At 40.5% G+C, this 21100-nt stretch overlaps 1 protein-coding gene across 1 annotated transcript; it reads right to left on the bottom strand.

Moving 5' to 3' along the window:
• Positions 1-37: 37 nt before the first annotated feature.
• On the bottom strand, positions 38-20705 carry SLC25A17 (solute carrier family 25 member 17). The gene is made up of 9 exons (XM_075051048.1): positions 20571-20705; positions 15342-15402; positions 14205-14271; positions 11213-11364; positions 8859-8975; positions 8014-8159; positions 5983-6078; positions 1170-1252; positions 38-724 (listed from the first exon to the last, which is right to left on the bottom strand). Exons 1-9 carry the CDS (start codon positions 20622-20624, stop codon positions 577-579), a joined length of 924 nt encoding a protein of 307 aa, XP_074907149.1. The 5' UTR covers positions 20625-20705; the 3' UTR covers positions 38-576.
• Positions 20706-21100: the final 395 nt, after the last annotated feature.

Below are 21100 nucleotides of genomic sequence, written 5' to 3'. Positions count from 1 at the left end.
CTGGTAATGTACACTCTAGCAGTTCAGAAATCTCACCACCAGATATTTAGGGCAATAGCCTATCATTCTGTGCCACAAACATACTTGAAGTTACAAGAAAATTATGTCAAAAATCTTGTTCTTTAAGAATTATTTTAATGAACCAAACATGAAGTGACATAAACACAGACCAAGGAAGATAACATGAAACCAGCCCCACCAGTTGCTGACAGAAGGTAAAGATAGAAGAATAGTTGAGGATGATTTGAGGGAAAACAAGAAAGCATAGTGAGAGATACTCATTCTTGCCAAGAAAGTCAACCAAATTGTATAGTAGTTAAAATTTCATGTCAAGTGCTTAAATAAGGTCTCTACTTTGTTTCTTAACACAGCGAGTCCAAAGAAGAGTAGGGAACAGGCTATCCCTGAATTCATGGCAACAGGTCCTATAGAGTGTATTCCAACTTTCTCCAAATAATGGAGATGAAGGTGGCTAAAAAGAAAGAAAAAGAGGAAGTGAGGACCCTTTGTTACCCAGCCTGGTCTCAAATGGAACGTGTTTTCCAGACCCCACAATCTTTGGCATAGGTTCCTTTTTCAATGTCTGCGCGAATGCTTTAATCCCATGACAGTGAAGGTTGCAGCAGCCAGTTTCTCATACACTAGGAACATAAGAGCAGCAGTAAGGACTGTCTGCAGGAGCTTTGCTTCAAGGCCCTTGTAGAGTCCCATTAATCCAAAACGCCTAAGGAAAAAAAACAAACAAGAAAACAAGCATGAATACTCTTCTGTAAGTAAATAGGTACACTGCAAGTATCACAAGTTAATAACAACTGTAAGAATCTTAAAGTCATTCTTGATTTCTTGAGTGCCAACTATGTTTAATAATATTTTAAAGAGAAAACTCTGCAGAAAGTTAAGTCTTTTGAAAAGAAGCAAGTTTCTTGCACAAGACGAGAGGTGAATGAATTAGTATTCATCAATATCCTTGATACCACTTACTGTACAGGTATTGAGGAGAATTTGGTTTTGTGTACTTATTCCGCAATATATTACAAAAACCAGGTTGACTCAAATAGCAAGTTTACGGCAGGCAAAAAGAAACAAAAGTCAGATCCAGCAACATTTTTAACGTATTAGTAATATTCAAGTCTTTTATATCATGTTAGGAAAAAAACCAGAAAGCTCACCTCACTCTCTGTTGAAGAAGGTAAAGAACATTTCTAAGACTGCCTAGTGTTCGGTTCTCTGGGTTCAACCTGTGGCGTCCAAACTGAAAAAAAAAAAAAAGGAAGAGCATTTTGTTGTACTATTTCCCCATGGCACGAGGCAGAGAACCCAACATACGCATAAAATCTGGAGAGCCTATCTTAAACCTCTTTTAACATTTTCCAGGTTATACTAGCCATCAATGAAGAACTGAGGCCAGAGCTCACACTATTGAACTTTACATAGCAGGGCATTAAAACAGTATGTGCTACAATAATTTGTTTGGGTTTAAGATAGATTCCAAGAAAGTGTTACACATGGCCATACTTGCTCTCTTTTAGTTGCTCTGGAGGAAAGTTTTCACAATCTCCAAAGCATAATTTGCAGAGTCTTAGTAGGCATATGACATTCAAAGCAAGTTCTTTCTGACTTGCTCAGCTTTCATTTAACAAATCTTTACATTGAGGTTGCATAGTTGAACCCAAAATGTATCTGCCCAGCAATGGTCTTGGAGCAAAACATTTACATGTTAACTGCTGTGGAAGAATCCAAAATTGATCCACCTACCTGGCCTAAATAATACTTCTCTCTCACTTACTGTGTTGGCTTATCCCCAAACAGTTTTTCAGCAGGCAAGATAGCTGCTGCTGTAATTTTATGTCTTGGAATTAAACTAGCAATTTCAGCAACTCCTTTTCTAGCATTCATCAATACTCTTATCTGATACAGGTCAATAGTACTGTCAGCAAGCCATAACTATGAATTATTAATACACAAGGGTTGCCACAATTCTATTTATAATAACATAGCCAAATAGCTTTTGAAGCCTGTATTATGCTTCTGTGCCAAGAAAGGTGAACTTGAGCAACTGCCTGTGGATGAGTTTCTCCCAGAACTTACTCAGGCAACGGCTACTTCTTAGGCATCAATTACCCTTGACAGTAGGTAGAGTATGCAAGCAGATTTAGGCAGTTCAGAAATTCTTAAAAAATGCCAGGATGACGCAGGTCCCTTGCTGTATGTCTTAAGAACTCAGAAGGAAACAGCAGCAACAGAACGCTATTGGAAATCTCTCTTTATTAGGCAAATATGTGCTCACAATCCACAATCTTCTCATCAGCAACTAATTTGATATTGATAAATCAATGTTAAGGATTATTGTCAAAGACTCAGACACACCCCCAAAAAATTGCTAACTAGGTTCCAAGTTACAACTCCAGCTGCTGTCCAGATTACTCATAGGCTTCCAAACTACACCAGGATTAGGTGCTTCCTTCTCCTCTCTTCTCCACCATCAGACTGTTTTTGTACTGCAAACAAAGGCTCAAACAAAGGCAGAAAAAAAAGTTCATTTCTCCCTAAGACATCAATACTTCACTGATTACTGCAGAAGATTTCCCAAAGGAACTAGCGTTCTCTATGCTAGAGGAAAGAGGCTTGAGTTAAAGAGAACCTTTTTCACCCAGGATCACTAAGAACATTAACAGTACTGCTATTTCTCCAGAGGCAATTTTAATTTATCCACTGTTTACCGACACATAGGCTAAAGAATAGTTTTACTGCATAATAAGTAGCATCATGCCATGTATTTTTAATGCCTGAAAAGGAAATAGACATCCCAAATGGCAAGGCTGGAAGTTGCTTACTGCTATCAATTACACAGGATAACTGTTCATTATATGGAAGCAAGATAAGCGCTTTGCCAAAAAGTTGAAAGCAAAGGTGTAGAGACTTCATTACGAAGAACCCTAACTTTCAAATAATAGTAAATTTCTAAAGGTTTAAGGTTCAAAAGAGTCCTGCACTTCTACTCTAACAATAGAACTTAATTATGATGTGTAAGTTTTTATGAATTATATTGAGATTGTATTAGCTTGTGTGTAAATCTGCTAAAATTGTTTCAAAAAACCCCCACAACTATACAAAGTACACTTAATGCAGAATGTTATTTCTCAAAATACTAAACCTTTATTCATAACTGTTTCTTTAAACATCACTTAGCATGAGTGACAAAAACTTCATCAAATGTAACAATGCTAGCTTTAGATTAAACGTCACATTATGAAGTAGTGCAAGTCTGAGCAGGACAGCACAGGTATCCCAGATGCCTGTTTCTGCTGTTCTTGCCAGAAATGTTCAGGATTTCTGGCTATTACTTCTTTCATAGAGCAAAGGGAAAGAAGTCACCACTAGTGACTGCAGAACTGGAGCTAGGGTCCTTGTATTCCCTGTCATCACAGGGAGAGGATGGACTGGCACTGAGAAGTAGAATACAGGCCACTTTATTTCACAGTGGGCTACTGTGAGAAAAATCCCACCGCCACTGGGACACTGATGGTTAGCTGTGCTCCAGCAGAAAGGCAACTCACCACTGCTCCAGCAAGCCAGCAGCGAGCTAGCTGACTTCAGCTGAGGTGAGCAGTAGGCAGCAGCTGGTTAGTACATCAAGCTAGCAGCACAACTTACCAGAGCTGCCATTTTTTAAAAGAATGACACTGTCACCAAAAGACAGAAAACTTTTGTTCAAAAAGCTGAAAGGAGACAGACAAAACATGAAGTAATAGTTCAAGACTGTAACCATTTCTATAGCAACCATGGAAAGGACTGAGGGTTGAAGCTGTTCTGTTGATGTAGCCCCAGGAAAATGGCACTGCTGTGCAACGCTAAGGCTAAAAGAGAGCACTCCAACTTTCCTTCCAGTTCTCCTTCACACAGCAGAAAATGCATCACAAATTAAAAACAGACTGATGTTGCAACTTATCCAAAGAAAGCTATATTTGCTTAATTTGTTTTTCCTGTATCTGTCACTTCAGCAATAGGAGTCTGCGTTACTACTTTAACTCATGAGATGGGTAAGTCCAGGCTGTTAAAACAGGGTAAGACATCGAATGAAGGCACTAGCTCAGCTGATCACAAAAAGTTATGAAAACTTCAGAAAAGATGACTGCTGACAAAAACTACAATGTGGCTGACACATCTACAATGCTGTGCTGGTTTTGGCTGGGACAGAGTTAATTTTCTTCACAGTAGCTGGTATGGGTCTATGTTTTGGATTTGTGCTGAAAACAGTGTTGACCACACAGGGATGTTTTTGTTACTGCTGAGCAGTGCTTACACAGAGTCAAAGCCATTTCTGCTCCTCCTGCTGCCCCACCAGCAAGTAGGCTGGAGGGGCACAAGGAGTCGGGAGGGGACACAGCCAGGACAGCTGACCCAAACCGACCCGAGGGATATTCCAGACCATAGGACATCATGCTCAGCATATAAAGGTGGGGGAAGAAAAAGGAAAGGAATATGTTCGGAGTGATGGCGTTTGTCTTCCCAAGTCACCCTTACACATGATGGAGCCCTGCTTTCCTGGAGATGGCTGAACACCTGCTTGCCCATGGGAAGTGGTGAATGAATTCCCTGTTTTGCTTTGCTTGCTTGTGCAGCTTTTGCTTTACCTATTAAACTGTCTTCATCTCAACCCATGAGTTTTCTCACTTTTACCCTTCCGATCCTCTCTGCCATCCCATTGCAGGGGAGTGAGCGAGCAGCTGTATGGAGCTTAGCTGCTGGCTGGGGTTAAACCACAACAAATGCAGATGCCATTTTGTGCACCATTAGGTTGGTGAAGTAGAAAGCTGTGCAGACAGAAAATTGTCTAGTGTCTTTCAGGGTAGCAGCAACCACACAGTAAGTATATTCAAGTCCTGTTGGTCTGAAATACGGCATCCAAACTATCTTTTTACAGGCTATCAAAAATCAATACATTTAGTACACTCTAATTAGAGAAGAAAAACTAAAATAATTACAAAATTTGCATGAAAATCACTTTTTCCAGATGAACAATTATCAAGAAAAATCCTGTATTAGACAAGTCTGAAAAGTGATACCCTTAACATGGAAGGCTCACGTTCAATAAATTCAGCTAATTCTCCAAATTTATACAAGTTTTAGAAAATATATAACAGCTTTACCATGCATGTAAGTTAGGGCTTCTCCTTGCTTAGGAAAATAGCATTGTATTTCATGTGGAAACATATATTAATATTTAACTGTTATAAAAATCATCAAAATAGATTAACAAGCACAGAAAGTAGAGTACAATATGCTTGCTTATTTATGGCCAGGTCTCTTCCCCACCCCCAACTTTGTCTTGTTTCAATATTACAACAACATCGGTACACACTGAAGGTAGCAGCATTATCCAGCATACACACAAATTGCAAGTGAGAATAAATGCAAGTGTTTCCATTACCACTACAATTACCATACAAGGTTGGGCAAGTGGTTAAAGATATTATTTACGAGGGAGCTCAGCTTCCCCTGATGAATCCCGTTCTGGCTACTGACAAGGTCAGGCCATCATCTGAATAAAACAAAACCTATGAATAGAATTTTTTCTGGATTACCCTAGGCCTTCTGGGAACAAACTGGGTTTAGAGGATTTAATTTTAACTTCCCACTTGACACATTTTCTATTTATATTCAAATAAGTAAATCTACATTTTTGTAGTGCCTAAAAGCAGTATGGTGCATCAGCTTCTGTGAGACACTGTATCCGTGCATTATGTTGTCAATCCTACCAGCTACTTGAAACAAATGTGCACCAGTAACACCAAGTTCCATCAGACCCTGTCAGTACAGGATCAAAGAAGAGAGGCATCATTATCAGTGACCTGCATTGTGCAAAAGGAGCTCCCAAAATGATGGGTTCATTAACATAAAGGAAAATGAGCCATTTGAACAAGGCTTGCATTATACAGAACAACTCAGAGGCAGTTACCCTGAAATGAAATTATTACTTACCCGCAGAATTGACTGTATTGTCTGCAGAGGATAAGTGAGGGTGGTGGCAACTGCTTTGGCTATTGCACCAATGACAAAAGCATCCAAAGATGTGAGCTATTCAACAGATAAAGAACACATTACTTCCACATAGTACCAGAACAGCCAGTTACCCATATATGTTTGGGGATCTTGTACTGGTACCTCCCTTCTGGGTTATCTAAGTATCTTTGGCATAAAGATTTCATGAAGTCTCTGGGTTTTCTTATTTTAAAGAGTTAGTTATAGTTCAAACAACTCAGTTCCCCGCAAGTAAAGTTCATTTGTAACTTCTACCTGCTCACAAGCTTTTGCATTTCTCACTATAACTAGGTTACTAAAACATCGTGAAGATAAAGCCATACAACTAGACCAATTTAAAGCATTGACAGCAGACAAAAGATAGTGAAGTAGCATTTAAACATACCATCAATCAATAAGCATTTCAGCTTTTGCAACATTTAAACTAACAAGTCACACGGCACTCGTGAAAAGGTGACAGTGAAAGATTCCTTGAACATCACTCTATAATCCTGAGACATAATCACTACACTATCAGGCAGAATTTTAGTCTTGATGACACAGGCTAAATCTCATCCCCTATTAGTTAAAAACACCTGCTGGTAGCCCATCCCCACCTCCAAAGCCCACACTGGTCTACAATGCACCAAATAGATTGTTATAGCCTAAGCTGATTACAGTGCATCTCAGTTTAACAGTGTGAATTAATCACTGAAAATAAGCAGGTGCCCATATCAAAACTCCGACTTTGCAAAATATGTTGATTGCAATCAGAAATATGCACACACATGCACATCTTAAAACAGTCACTGATGTACTTAAGACAATCTGGAAAAGATCAAATAGAAAGAAAAATGTTGTCCACAATAAAAATGACCTTTGCTATGGGAAAAAAGTATTTTCCTTCTCTGATGATCATGGACAAAACATGCTCTAATTTAAGCTAGAACTAAGTAATTTAAAAGAAACACAAGAAATAAATATAGCAATTAGTCAACAGGCAAATAACAATGCAGAGGGAAGCTCAGCTCATCACTCAAAAAATGTATTGTCCATAATGTAACTGGATAGATCCATGAGGCACAAATAGCACTCTGCAGTATTGCCTAAAGATGGTAAAAACCCAAGCCTCATTTATGAAGCAAAATCTCACGTAAAAATTATTTCACTATGTCTTGAGGAAAAACAAGACAGCTTTGTAACTTATTGATATGATCTAACATTTTAATACAGCCAAATACATTCTAAAGTCACAAGTTAACAGCAAAGCACTGCACCTTAAATACATAATACATTATGATATTATCCTAAAATGTAGGAGAAATGCTCTTCAATTTTCTAGAACATAAAAGGAATGTGAGTTCAGGTGAGCTGCTATATCTGATATAGAGAAAAAAGAATAAAGAAAAAGACAAGGACTATAAAGCAGGGACAGAAAAATTATTCTATCTCTATTTAAAGAATCAGGGAGGTATGGCTGCAACACTATGTTCAATCCTAGTGTCCATCCTTGCAAAAAAGGTATTGAAAAATTGAGGGCTTCAGGGAAAAAGTGGTATTAAAATGACAGGGTCCAGAACAAACCTGTGATACTTCAAAGGCTCAGTATACTTGATTAACTGGAGAAAGGGTTAAGAGGTGACTTCAAAACAGTCTGTAGGTACATATTTATAAAACAGATATATTAGAATTGAAATATCTACTTTAAATCAAGACCGTGAACAAAGCTAAACAAATGTGGACAAGAGGTGCAGTTTTATTTTTACAGGAAGAGGAATTCATCACAGGAATATCTTCCCTAGGGACATGAAAGATTCATGTCTCACTTCATGATGACAGACCTTTTTTAGAAGATGTACTAACTCAAAAAAACCCTCAAAAACACAAGAACCAAAACCAAACCTACATTTCTGAATTCATTCAAGTAACACATGTCAAAGAACCTGTCTTATAAGACAGCATGTCCATCACCTGGCCTCAAAACATACTCACTTGCAGCTGCTTTTTCAAAAGCTTCCGTTTAAAGCCTTCATAAAACATGAACTGTATGGCAGGATTGAAGACCAGCAGCAAGGAGGGGAAAGTACCATTCCATAAAGCTACAACTCCTTCATCTCGTATTATCTGATGAAAGGCATCTGAGAAGAAAGGTGGAAAAAAATTATTAAAATTTTGAGTACAAAATTCTGACTGTAGAAGATAAGAAAAGTTAAACTTAAAGCCTAATATTCAAGGTGTATAAAAATCCACTGCAGTCTTTTATGCAACTTTTTTTACCTTCCATTCTAATCTGGAAGTTAACAGAAAAATAGTGACAAAGATGGTTCTTGCTCACATCACCATTAAAGTAAACAAAGCTCATCATCTGCACAGACACCCTGCTCTCTTTAGTACAAGCTCAGCATCAACATTAAGGTCTTCTAAACCTTCTTCAAAACAACAATATTTATTTACTCATTTATTTTTAAAAGGAAGAGAGGCTGAACATGTGGGTGATTAAGAGATTAAGATAAGTGAAGTTTAATTTGCAGATTGTCTGTCTAAACTCAGACTCTCAGCTACCACCTCACTGGGCTCACTACTACTCCAGTATTTATATAAGACACCTGCCTTTGCAAAAGGTATTTTAGTTACAGGTGTGCATACTACAAACCCTTAGTTATCATCAGAAATGGCTAAGTCCAGTTTCCTGTAAAACTCAATGACTGCAAAGTGATAGGGAAGCACAGAGATTCCAGGGTGAAATTGGTTACATGAATAGAAGTCTTCAAACAGTGTCCTTGATATATTTCATTTAATGAACTTCTCTTTGGTTGACGATAACAACGGGTGCTTACCTATTATACCTTTGTAATTGGTTGGTACAATGTCTTCATTTCTAAATTTTGCTCCCTGCAGCTTCAGACGTGTGTTCACTACCCAAAGAGGAGTAGTCAAGAGTACATTCACTACACCTAACGCAAAACAGCACAAAGAAAATCAGCAAGAACCGGAAAAAGATTTCAAATGTTTTCTTATCCCCTTTTACTGGGATTCACACGCCACTGAAATTACCGGTAGGAAGAGGGGAAAAAAAAATTAACACAGCATATGGGAAAAGTAAACTGGTAATTTGTAATGAGCTACTTCAGGTATCCCCCCACAGCCCCACCATGAATTAGTTGTCAGCAGATTGCATGCAGTGGGAAGACATTTCTGCTACTCCTCCCCAAAACTTAAACAAAACAAAAAAAACCCCAAAAAACCCTCACACGAAAAAATCTCCCACCCCAAACAACAAAACACACCAAACAGGAACATGTTGAAGAAATCTTAAGTGAATTTGTTACTATGCTGCATTCTACACCACACTGGAGCACAAGATACTCTACTTTTTCACGCCCTACTTCACTCCATGATGACTTGCTGCCTGCCTACTTTCAGAAAGAAACACAGAGTGATAAGGTTAGAAGGATTATTTTATAAGGAGAGAGCAAAACAGATAAGTGCATGCAGCTTGATTACCAGAACAGAGCTCCTACACTGCCAAAAGAATGAGGACATCTAGCTTCTAGATTCACTAAGTACACTTAAGGTGGAAAACACAGGATTCTGCAAGTATTTTAGGTAAGGCTTAGAAGTGGCAAGAGATTATACACAATAACAAACCCCAACAGTAAAGCTTGAAAGTTGAATATCAGAAATTAAGATGGGGGAAGAGAAACAGACAAGCATACATAAGGCTGCAACAATGAGGTACTGCAAAATACAGTTCTAAACCAACAGGGAGAAGGATTAAGTGACATTAATTCTGCAGTCGCCTGGTACAGGTCCCTCCTGCTCAGTAATGACGGAGGCAGTTACTTTGAAGTAAATATGTAAAAACAAGCTTCTGATCTTTCTTATTAATCTGCATCACAGAAATTAGCAATTGCTTCTACATCGGTTGCTTTGATAGGAGTCTGAGTGACAGACTGAATTATTTCGTTATATTGAGATGGACACACTACATAACCATCAAGAACAGTAAATCTGAAAAAGGTGAAACTTTACTACCTACATTGTGCCTGTTTGTTCTTTTTCTTTTCCTTTAAAAGGGTTCAGAAAAGCAGAATATAAACATAACTATTTCAGTACCCTTCATAAGCACTACAGTCAGCTCTCAAAAGAAGTTTTGAGCAAAATCAAGCACTAGAAAAGGCAAGCCACATTAATCTCTCCTAACCAAAGTCAGTGTGATTACATTAAGGAGCAACAGGTTAGAGCACAGTCTACTTGTAATTTTTCACCCAGACTCAGTTAAAGGAAAAGTCATAAAACTTTATTTTCCAGACTGGAAAGGAATTTTTTTTTTTTTTTTTTTTACTGTATTTTTCCAATCTGTATTTGCTACCAGTAGTAGGAATGAGAGATGGGCAGGGAGAATTAGTAAACACCTTAAGTGGAATTTTTCCATTTACACCAGATATTATTCCATTATAAAGATATAAACTACTGACACTGAAGAAGAGCTAGTCATTTAACTGACAAGCTGTTACCCTAAGTCCTGTAGCCTTTGTTCCAGAATGTAATTATATGGAATTTTACCCAGTGATAAAGCTAGCTTAGGAATTTCCATCCTTATTTTCTCCCAACTATTCAACCATTCATTGTGACTACACTGAAAGCACAAGAAACTAGCAAAAAGTAAACAAAAAGCCTTCCCCTACTCACTACGCCCTCCTCCCCATGGAGCCCCGTACATCTACGCACTTACTGTCACTTTCAGGTGACAACCCAAAAACAAGTCTGGAAACTGACACCCAAATGCTTACATTAAAAACTCTTACTTATCATAACCGAAAATATTTCGGAATTGGCACTTATCTTTTCCTCTAAAAAAAACCTATCACCTCTCCCTGCCACTTGTCTTCAACATCTAAATGATGATGCTTAGAATGCATGGTAAACAACACACCAGACACCAATAAAATACTAGACCACAGCAGCACTGTGCTTTGTGCCAGAATTCACAACAGGAACAGTTTATGCACCTGCTGATGAGGTGGGGAGGACACAGAAGAGCAATCAGAGCTGTACAACGAAGCAGATCTGCATACAGTGGGAGGCATAAGCACTCACTGTGACCTCCAGTGGACTTCATAAAGAAAAACATTAGACAGAATATACTAAAAATACATTTTTGATGAAATTGAGATTTTTTCAGTATTACCTGCAACAACCCCAAGAACTAAGTCTTTTCCAGTGGTTGAATGCTGACCTTTGACCCAGAGAGTTTTAAGACTATTAAATGTATAAAAATAAACAAAATTGGAGCAGCAAAGGCTGGAGATAACAGGGAACCATCCTCGATATGGTGCCAACCTAACGGAGAGGAAAAAGTCATGGTAAGTATCAGCAAAGTATTTATGTGATCTGGTTGATTTTACATGTTGGTGGAGGGTCCCAGAGATACAATACTGTATACTACATACAATACTAAACTCCTGACTGTACCACAAAAAAATTAACCACTTATAAATATAATCAGGAATAATTCCATTGAAAAGGAGCTGTAGAGGTACAATAAATTTACAGTGAGAAGCTTGGGACTCAGTCACTCCAAAAGTGAGTATTACCACCATATTTGCTCTCTACCAACAGCCAGCAGTGAACTCCAAACATCCAGGGGATGAATATATGTTTGAAGTATGTAAGTTAACATACAGACTGATACAGTCCATTCAAACCATATACTAAAACATACCAAGACACAGGAGAATTCTCATCGTTGTTGAGAAACAGAGTTGTCAGTCCAATACAAAAGATAACACCCCAGTAAAGAGATGTTCACATCTCCAAGGAAACAAAGCAATGCTTAACATAGCTGGAAAAAAATTAAAGACAACTACTGCTTCAATACAAAATTAAAAAAAAACTAGAGTAAGGAAGACAAAAAAATGTATGTCTGGATTCTCACATAAAATTTAAGAATGGAAGACTAGTTACTGAAATTAATATACTCCACCAAAGAGAGTTTTCCAAAGGATGCAACCTGGGGCATGAGATACGCAGGTGAGAGGAATTTCTAATAAATGCTTCACAGTGAAGTTTAGAGCAAATCAGTCAGGTAAATGAGAAAGAGACATTAACTAGATTAATCACAGCTGAAAAACTGAATACCCACTTATGATTCACAGCTGTTTTATTTTTCAGGTGTTGTAAATAACAGTAATTGTTTGTGTGTCATCTAAATCTATCTTAATGATTTCCTAACAGTCAACTAACAAAGCTCCCTTCTCTGACAGGCCTGATGAGCCTGTAAAACAGTGACACCTCAACAGTTGCCCTACATCCCCAGCATGTTCTACAATACATCCAAAAAAAGACAGTAATATGCACCTTCACTGAAGCTGCACAGGACAGGTAGAGAACTGGTATCATGTTAAGAACATAAGAAATCTCTTCAACGAACAGCAGTGATCATGGAGGTTCTTTAGTATTCATTAAAATATTGGGAATACACAGAATATAAGGATCCCCAGGAAGGAGACCATAAAAGATGCAAGGCTGGTAAATGCAGCATCTGACTGTTCTTATAATCTAAATGCTAGTTTTTCATCTTGGATGCATCAAGTGCTTCTCCCTCCCATGTAGCTAGGAATATACCACATTATTAACACTGCTTCTGAAGTTACAGTCTTAGCTAACCATACAGTTACAATTACAAATTAATTGACTATACAGTTAGTCATGAGCAGAATTAAAACAATTTTTGCATCACCTCTCTCTTCTGTGCTGGAAAAGAAAGGGAGAAATACCCTCTGGGGACCACATCCTCTAACTGAGAGTGTTAGTTTGGTTTTGCTTGATTTATTAACAACTGATGATTTTCAAACACAACATCTTGCAGTACAAAGCATGAAACTAAGACAAAAAAACCTGAGTTTATTTTAATGACTTAAATTGTCAGTGCTAGCATCCATAATTCACATACAAATAATTCTGCACACAAATAAAACCTAAGTTTGTATTCCAAACTGCAACCTTGAGAAGAACGCAGTATACACCAGTGAACACCTTTCATATCACCTAGAAAAGCTAAACCTATTTGCTTTATCTAGATGAGAAAAGCAGTCTAACAAAAGTACAAGATAAAACTCTACAAAGTAATGTGAACAAGATGTTTGTGATCTCACATCACATTTCGGATTTGTTGTTGTTCAGGGGTTTATTATTCCAGACACATCTCTAAAACTAGTATTATTGCTTAGTGAGGCCTTCCCAATGCCTTTGGAAGAAATAATGTTCCCCTCTTGCCAGAATTACTGATTTTTCTGTTTCACAGGAAAAGTAGGATTACCACTTTTGCAGTCTCTCCACTAAAGTTAACTTCTTAGTTTTACTTTTTTGCTTCTTTTTTTTTTAAATTGAAGTTTACTTGCCACCCTCAAGTGACAAAAGTAATGCAGGAATATGAACAAAAGAGATCACCAACTGACCGAGAAGTACTCACACACACAGCTGTCAACTGCTCAAGTTCAAAGGCGGCAAGACATTATTGGCCAAGCAAAACTTTTGTCAGCCTTAATGTCCTGGAAGCTCTGGTCTACTTAAGAGTTCCAGGGATTCATTTAGGAAAATACTTGTAACAAGGACACACGTGCAACTGTTTATCCCAGCCAGCCCAGCTCAGGCTGTGTGGCAAATACTAAAGCACAGCATTGCTGAAAATTAACTGCTTTTAGATATCTCTTGAATCTCACCAGCATAAAGTCACTTGCTGTTTACTTCCACGTGCTTAGGAGGAGAAAAAGCTTCCAACTGGGAAACACGTCTCAATTATCCTGTTGAAAGTGGCTCAGCTGCCCGAGAGCTTAATCTTGGTTATGAGAAATGGACACACCCAATAATCCAGGTACATGAAGGTACATTTGTATACAAACCTGCATTTTTGAGGAAGCATAGCTACCTCACTAATGGAGGCACAGTTACATTACTGAACAGATCGATTGCATAAGGCGCTCAAGAAAGTTAATCCAAATTAGCTAAAGACAAACACATAAGATTATGCAAGTCATATCACACTTATATGGAGACATTTTAATTGAGAGTAAAAATCTGTCCACAGAGATACAGGCTAACTATTCCACTTTAAAAGCAAATTCAAATTAGCTTTAGAGCTTGCCTACATGAAGACAAGCAGAAAATTAGTATCTACTCACAGGCCTTCTTCTCTGATTATTTCCAATAGGACTGCCGGTGTTGTCTTAGACTTCCGCTTCTCATCAACTGGAAAACAGAAGAACCTACCTTTTAGATTATTCTGATTTTTAGCATTCATTTTCAAGTCCTTAACCTTCCTATTCTGAACATACCCCAGAAAAGCATGTTTTTTCTTCCTCATAAATGATAGATGTTCCCTATTTCTGCAGCAATTCCAGAAAGCACCTTATTTTTATTTGCTAGGCAAGGCTACTTCCTTTTTTAATTCTTCCCCAGACTAGCAGGTTCTGTTGTGCACCAGAGTATCTGTAGTTAGAAATTCCTCACCTGAGAGTCGTGACGTGAACTGAAGACAGGTTCCCCTTAGGTAAGGGACTAGAATTGGGCCTGCCTAACTGCTCTCAAGATTGTTCCCTTGGACTCCAGACTAGCACCACTAGCAGAGCAATTTTTTACAGTTTATCTGCAAACAGCTAAGCCTTAGCAAAACACTGTCTTTTCCTGCATTGAAAGCTGCTCAACAGTGATATGGTGCTCATTTCTCAGCCACATGTTTCTGACGACCTGGCTGACGACCTCCCTCTAGTTCTTAATAGCGCTTGAGTCACAGTACTAAAATGCTTGGTGATTCTGTGACTTTTGATTAGAAGATACAAGCATTAGAACAACAAAGTTTGTACCCAGATGCATTTCTGTAAATATTGGATGTTCCTACTCCCAGTTCTAACCCTGACTTTTCCCTTTAAACCATTCTCAGGAATAATTCTAGACTAGTTTTTCATGATACTGCCCCTGCATTTTGAAGTGCTCTCAGCAGCCAAAAGCAACAACACGCAAATGTGATCCTGTGTAATCTCACATCTTTATTTTTCTTTTTGGTCTTAGATAACTGTTCAAAAGCCATGTCTGGCCACAGATCACACAGCCTTTTCAGCTAATTAAAAGGTTGCCCAATACTTCCAAAAGGGAAAATTACCTTCAGCAGGAAAAATGGTGTTAGTAATTAAACAGTGTTAGTGTTACACAGGTAAGATTCCTGTTCATGCAAGATAAGTCCCCCTACAACCACCCCTGCAAGTGCCCAAGCCAAGATGAACAGAAACACCATCATACAAAGAAACTAGTTTGACACTTACCCTGAAGTCTAAGCCTAGCTGTATCCAACGGAAAAAATACAGTCATTGCAGTCATACTGCCCTGAAAAACAAAATAAACTGGCTATATAGTGTATCAGTTGCTTGTACAGATGTCTGCCAGACTCCTTGTAGCCCTTCACTTCTCACCCAGAAACCAGTCTACTAAGTAAGTTTAAAAAGGGGATAACCTCCATACATAACAACATCTGTTTGAAGTGGGTTTTGGTGCCATGCTTACAAACAAGGTTTTTTCTCTTGTATTAGATCAAGCTAAAAATTAAAAACATTAGAAGCTTTTTGTCCAAAAAGAAAGTTTTTAAAGTCTGAAAGCTGATAAAGTGGTTGTCAGGAAACACACATATTGCACTTCCTCTACCTCCTATTAACTTCAGTACCCAATGTCCAGGTTAAAAAAAAGATGATGATGACTATGACACAAGCAACCACTGTGTTACAATAACCTTGTTTTGACTTAAGAAAAAAACGAAACTTTTATTAATTAAAAAACTGATAGTACAAGTTCAGGACTTATCTAGCATTGTACTAAATTCCAATTTAGGCAATAAAGATCTGCCTACCAAGGCACCCCCTGTGGCATGAATTACATATGGTGAATTAAATCATGACCTAGACATCACCAGATTCCCTTCTTGTGAATCCAACACTCTCTTCACTTCCTGTGCGATCCAACCATTAAAGCCTCTAAATGGAAAAGCCAGCAGCCACCCTCCTTTATAACAGGGTTAAAGACTGTATTTGCAAATGCCCTTATCTTCCATACAAGCAGCTGTTCCCTCTCTGTCCCCACCATCATTCAGCTTCTTCATTCTTTAGTACCCTAGCATTAATATTGCACAGCTTTTGGAAAAGATATCTATCTCAAAAGGACCCTGGCTGGGTGTAAACCTGTTAACACTCTACAGTAGTATTAAATGCATTAAATGGCTGCTAAAGCTGTGGCACTCTTCCATTAGTTGCCATGCAAACTCTTTAAACGGTGGGAAGGCCTGGGATACAGCAAGTCACACAAGCACTGTGTTTAAAGCATCCTGCATGGTGCAACTTGAACTTTTCTGGAGCGATGTTACGCCATACATTTAAGCAAGCTTTGTCTCTGGAAACACTCCAGCTCATGAGCAGGTGGCTTGGACCTATCTCTACAACCAGCAACAAAGGATTATTTTTCAGGTGGTACTTCCTCACTAAGACAACTCTTGGCTGAAGTCTTAACAAGACTTAAGTTTCTCCAGCTTTCATAACACCAGGTAGCAGATGAAAGGAAACACTTGGCCATTATTACCTGGTTATTTTAACCCACTTAGTTTGGGCTCTAGCCCAAAGGGCTGGTTTTGCTCTCCCACATACTTGTCCTGTGTCTGTTCTTTCTAGGTACCTACTATTCATGCAGCTGAACAGCAAGCAGGATTAATGAATCCATCTGACTAAAAATTTACAAAAAATAAATTCCAGCTAGAAGGCTAGTGCCAGCACAAAAAGAAGTGCCAGAAAGAGCCAAAATGCACCTCCTAATGACAGCTGCATTACAGCACCTCTGAAGCCAACCTCAAAACAGTTACACACACCTATGCACAAAACAGCCACAAAACTGCACAGTGACTACAAGTTCCAGCCTTCCCCTGTTCAATTTATCCTTCTTCCATCCTCCCGAAGTGAGATTTATCCTGAATCCTACTCTCAATGCAATCCGCCATGCAACAACACACACACTTGCACTCAAAATCAGCAAATGGAAATAGGGAAACAGTCAGGGTAGTGGCACACAGGACAAATGGGTGGACACAAGATACAGAATAGAATATTTCAGTTAGACCTACAACAATCACCTAGTCTAACTGCCTGATCACTTCAGGGTTGACCAAAAGTTAAAGTGTATTATTAAGGGCACTGTCCAAATGGCTCTTAAACACTGTCAGGGTTGGAGCATAGACTACCTCCCTAGGAAGCCTGTTCCAATGCTTGACCACCCTCTTGGTAAAGAAATGCTTCATAATGTCAAGTCTGAACCACCCCGACACAGCTTTGAACCATTCCCACACAGTGAGCCTTACAGGCTCAAACTGGCTTAAAACATATATGAAGCTATAGCTCAACAGAATGTCATGAGATAACTCAGCTAACAGATTACTGCCAATAAAAGATAATTTGTACCCTCTCCCCTCCTTTTGCTAAATTGAAGGAAATAAACTCAGAAAAGCAGAGTTACTTTTCTCCTGGGCTTATACATGGAACAACTCAATTACATGGTGAGGAGAGTGCCAGAAGCATCATATGGAGCAGACAGGATTTCATGGCTAGAAGTAAGGGAAAGGAAAGGGATGAGCAGGAGCAGACCTTTCCCCAGCAACAAAAACCCTTGAGATGGGCTCAGATTCCTTACTGAATTGCACTTGAGACCAGCAGGGAAAGTAACTCATATTACTGGTTCCAGGAATATATGCTGATATGTATGACCCTGTACCGCTGAAGGGGTGAGGCTTCACTGCCTGCCTTCCCACCACCTCCCTGTTGGCGCTGAATCTCAGTAGTTTGTCAAGTCAAGTCATGCTATTGCTGAATAATTGCTAGGACAGGTACAAACTGGCTTAAGCAATCCTAGCTCTTGGTCAACTGTATTTGTAACCCTGCCTCCTCCATTCTGGTGGCATAAGTTTTGGGGCACCTACACAATGATGCAGACAAGGAAACTAAGCTGGCTGAAAACTAACTTTTTCCGCTGGGCTACTTCTTCAGTCAGATCAGTTCCCTGATCAGCTGCAGCACCACATAAACAACTGTGCAGTAGCCAAGAGGTGGTAGTCAGTGGCCAGAACAAACAGCCTGAGGTGACTGCTGCCAAGAAGAGGCATGCAGGACCACAGCCTAAAGTTAGGTTTTCTAAAAAATATTAATAATAAAAAATGTAAAATATATAAAAAATATTATATTGTCAGTCAACATTCAGAGTCAAGCAAAGCAGCTTGACTACTGCCATAATACTCCTACAAAATTCTCATTCCTACAGCTTTTGTAACAGGAAGGTTCCTTTATAACTGTATGCAGAGTTAAAGAATACTTATGTAATTCAATTAAAGTTCACAGGAAATCAAGCACTGATTTTTTTTGCTGCTCACAAAACTATTCATTTGTCTCAGGTTTGACTAGGTAGCCTAGAAGATGTATGAACTTTCATCACATTAGAACAAAAATTATCATGTTGTGATCTGACATGTTCTTCTCATTACCTCAGCACAGTTCTGTGGGTTGCTTTTTCTTTTTTTTTAAAATTCTTGCATCACATCCACACATCAGTGTGCTTTATAATAATTTAAACAAATGGTGAGACAATACCAGAACAGTTAGTACCCATGTCAAAGATCTTGCCAAAATTTAGATATTAATGCAGCAAACAGAAATCTCTAAATCAATGTGCACATCTTTACTATACAAAAAAAAAAATTAAAAAAATCAAGGTTTTCAGCACAAGGCAGTAAAAAAAAAAAAAACAACACCTCATTTAAGGAAAAAATTCTTGCTCCAGAGCTTTAAATTGTATATGAATACTAGTGACAGCAAGTGGAAGTCACAAGGGTACAGAATTCCAATGGCTCCAGAAAGCCCTGTCTTCCTTCATAGCAACATCACTGCTGAGATATAAGCATCTTCAAATACAATAGGGAATTTCTGTTAATTTAATTAACACCACCAAGGGACTTAAGATACTGTTTCATTACGTGTTTTAAGTTTATGGCCAGATTTATAAGGTCGGTTCATACCACAAACTTTGCTCAGAAGCACAGGCTGATTATAGTGATCTGTATAGGAGAGTGAGAAGTTAACAGCAAGGGCTAGAAAGTATTACCAATTTCTGTACAAGCCAGCAAAAGGAGAGTGAGCAGTATTTCAATAACAAGATCGTTTGAGAGTTCCATTTCTTGAAAGTCCCCATTGCCTTTGATGCTTAAATAAGCAGACTTAAAACACCTTAAGGAGCAGACAACAAACCCATGTTTACTTATGATAAAGACAAAACACCCTTTAGAGTCTTTTTTTCATTTTAGAATCAGCCGTTATTGTTCAATAACATTTAGTGACTTTCATCCTATAGAAGACATTGCGAGATCTTTTAAGGTCTCAAATTAGAACAGGAAGTTTTGCCAGAACAGTAGATCAGCAACTGCTAAAATACACATTTAGGTGTTCTTGCCAGTCTGGAATAACCAAGGAGTAGAGCTGCATCAGCTTGCTGGTCCAACGTGCTATGCTGCGCTAAAATTCTTAATCTGTTGGAAGTACAGGCTGATTAGACATCTGCAGAGCTAGTGCTCATTCATTCAAGAGCTGGGCACACTGGGAAATCTACAGAAACCAAACACTACTTTTTAACCTAAGAGCGGTCCTATGAAAAATGTAATTCAATAACCTATACAAACCTCCCCTAGCTGCACCGCGCTTGCTTTGTGTTTTGGTTAACACCTCAGTGTTGCCTCACCCTTCGCAACTTCTAAGTATTTACTGAACAATCGCCGAACGCGGATGCTCAGTACAGCTCGCCCCGTGAGGCGGCTGAAGCGCTCTCCCCTGACCTCAACTTCTGGCGGGTGTCAAGTCTTCATCGTCAGCTCGATGCCCATCGCCGGCCGCCCGCCCGCTCGCTCTCCGAGGCGGCACACCTCACCTCAGAACCCCCTCTCCCGCCCCTGAGGGCCTCGGGCCCGCCTCGGCCACCTCACCCCGACCCTGCTGGGCCCGTCCGCCCTCACCCCCCCCGGCAGCCACCCCTCAGGCGCAGCCCCCTCCGCCCCCCGGTCAAACAAAAGCTTAAGGCGGCCTGCCACCTCCTCAGCGCCCGCCGCCGGGCTGGCACGGCCGCTCCCCGACCCCTCGGTCCCCTCACAGCCGAGGCCAGACGCCCCCAGACCCCTCGGTCCCCTCACAGCCGAGGCCAGACGCCCCCAGACCCCTCGGTCCCCTCACAGCCGAGGCCAGACGCCCCCAGACCCCTCGGTCCCCTCATAGCCGAGGCCAGACGCCCCCAGACCCCTCGGTCCCCTCACAGCCGAGGCCAGACGCCCCCAGACCCCTCGGTCCCCTCATAGCCGAGGCCAGACGCCCCCAGACCCCTCGGTCCCCTCACAGCCGAGGCCAGACGCCCTCTCCCCCCCCACACACACACACACCGGGAGCCGCCCGCAACGGCTCCGCGGCGCGAAACCCGAGCCGCTCGCTCACCACAGCCCCGGACACGGCGTGCACCAGGCTCTCGTAGGAGGCGATGGAAGACATCGCCGCGGCTCTCGCCCGCTCGCCCACCCCGCTCAGACCCAGGCTACCGCCCGCCGCCCCGGCTCGCCCCGTGGCGACCGCCCTCCCGTCACGTGGCGACTCGGCCCCGCCCCCAGCCGGCGGACCCTCCCTCCGGCGGGCCCGGCGCATGCGCGCTGCCGTGCCTCAGCCGGCGGGGGGCGGGAAGGGGGGGCTGGCGGGAAGGGGGAGCTGAGGGCGTCCACGGGAGGGGACGGGGATGGGGACGGGGACGGGGACGGAGACGGGAAGGGAATTCCAGCGCCTCGCTGTGAGAGAGCAACCCGGGGGGGGGGGGGCGGAATGCGTTACTGGAAACCCTGGGAGCGGAAAAGGAGGTGGGAAGAAGGGCTCTGAAGTGCTGCTCGTGTATCTGGTCTTGTACGTCGGGGGTTTTCTCCACGCCGAGTAGACCTTACCTCGTGGGAGCTTGGAATAACTTCTGTGGCTTTAAGGAA

Source organism: Buteo buteo, chromosome 19 (genome assembly GCF_964188355.1).
Source record: "Buteo buteo chromosome 19, bButBut1.hap1.1, whole genome shotgun sequence".
In the NCBI taxonomy this organism is placed as follows: domain Eukaryota; kingdom Metazoa; phylum Chordata; class Aves; order Accipitriformes; family Accipitridae; genus Buteo; species Buteo buteo.
This window is presented reverse-complemented; position numbering and strand designations above follow the sequence as displayed.

Excerpts from the sequence above, each read along its gene's own strand:
- SLC25A17 (XM_075051048.1), bottom strand. The coding sequence starts at position 20,624 with ATGTCTTCCATCGCCTCCTACGAGAGCCTGGTGCACGCCGTGTCCGGG. Across the intron at positions 6,079-8,013 it reads TTTTGAAAAAGCAGCTGCAA|CTCACATCTTTGGATGCTTT; the intron begins GTGAGTATGTTT and ends TCTGTTGAATAG. Across the intron at positions 725-1,169 it reads CTTCTTCAACAGAGAGTGAG|GCGTTTTGGATTAATGGGAC; the intron begins GTGAGCTTTCTG and ends TTTTTTCCTTAG.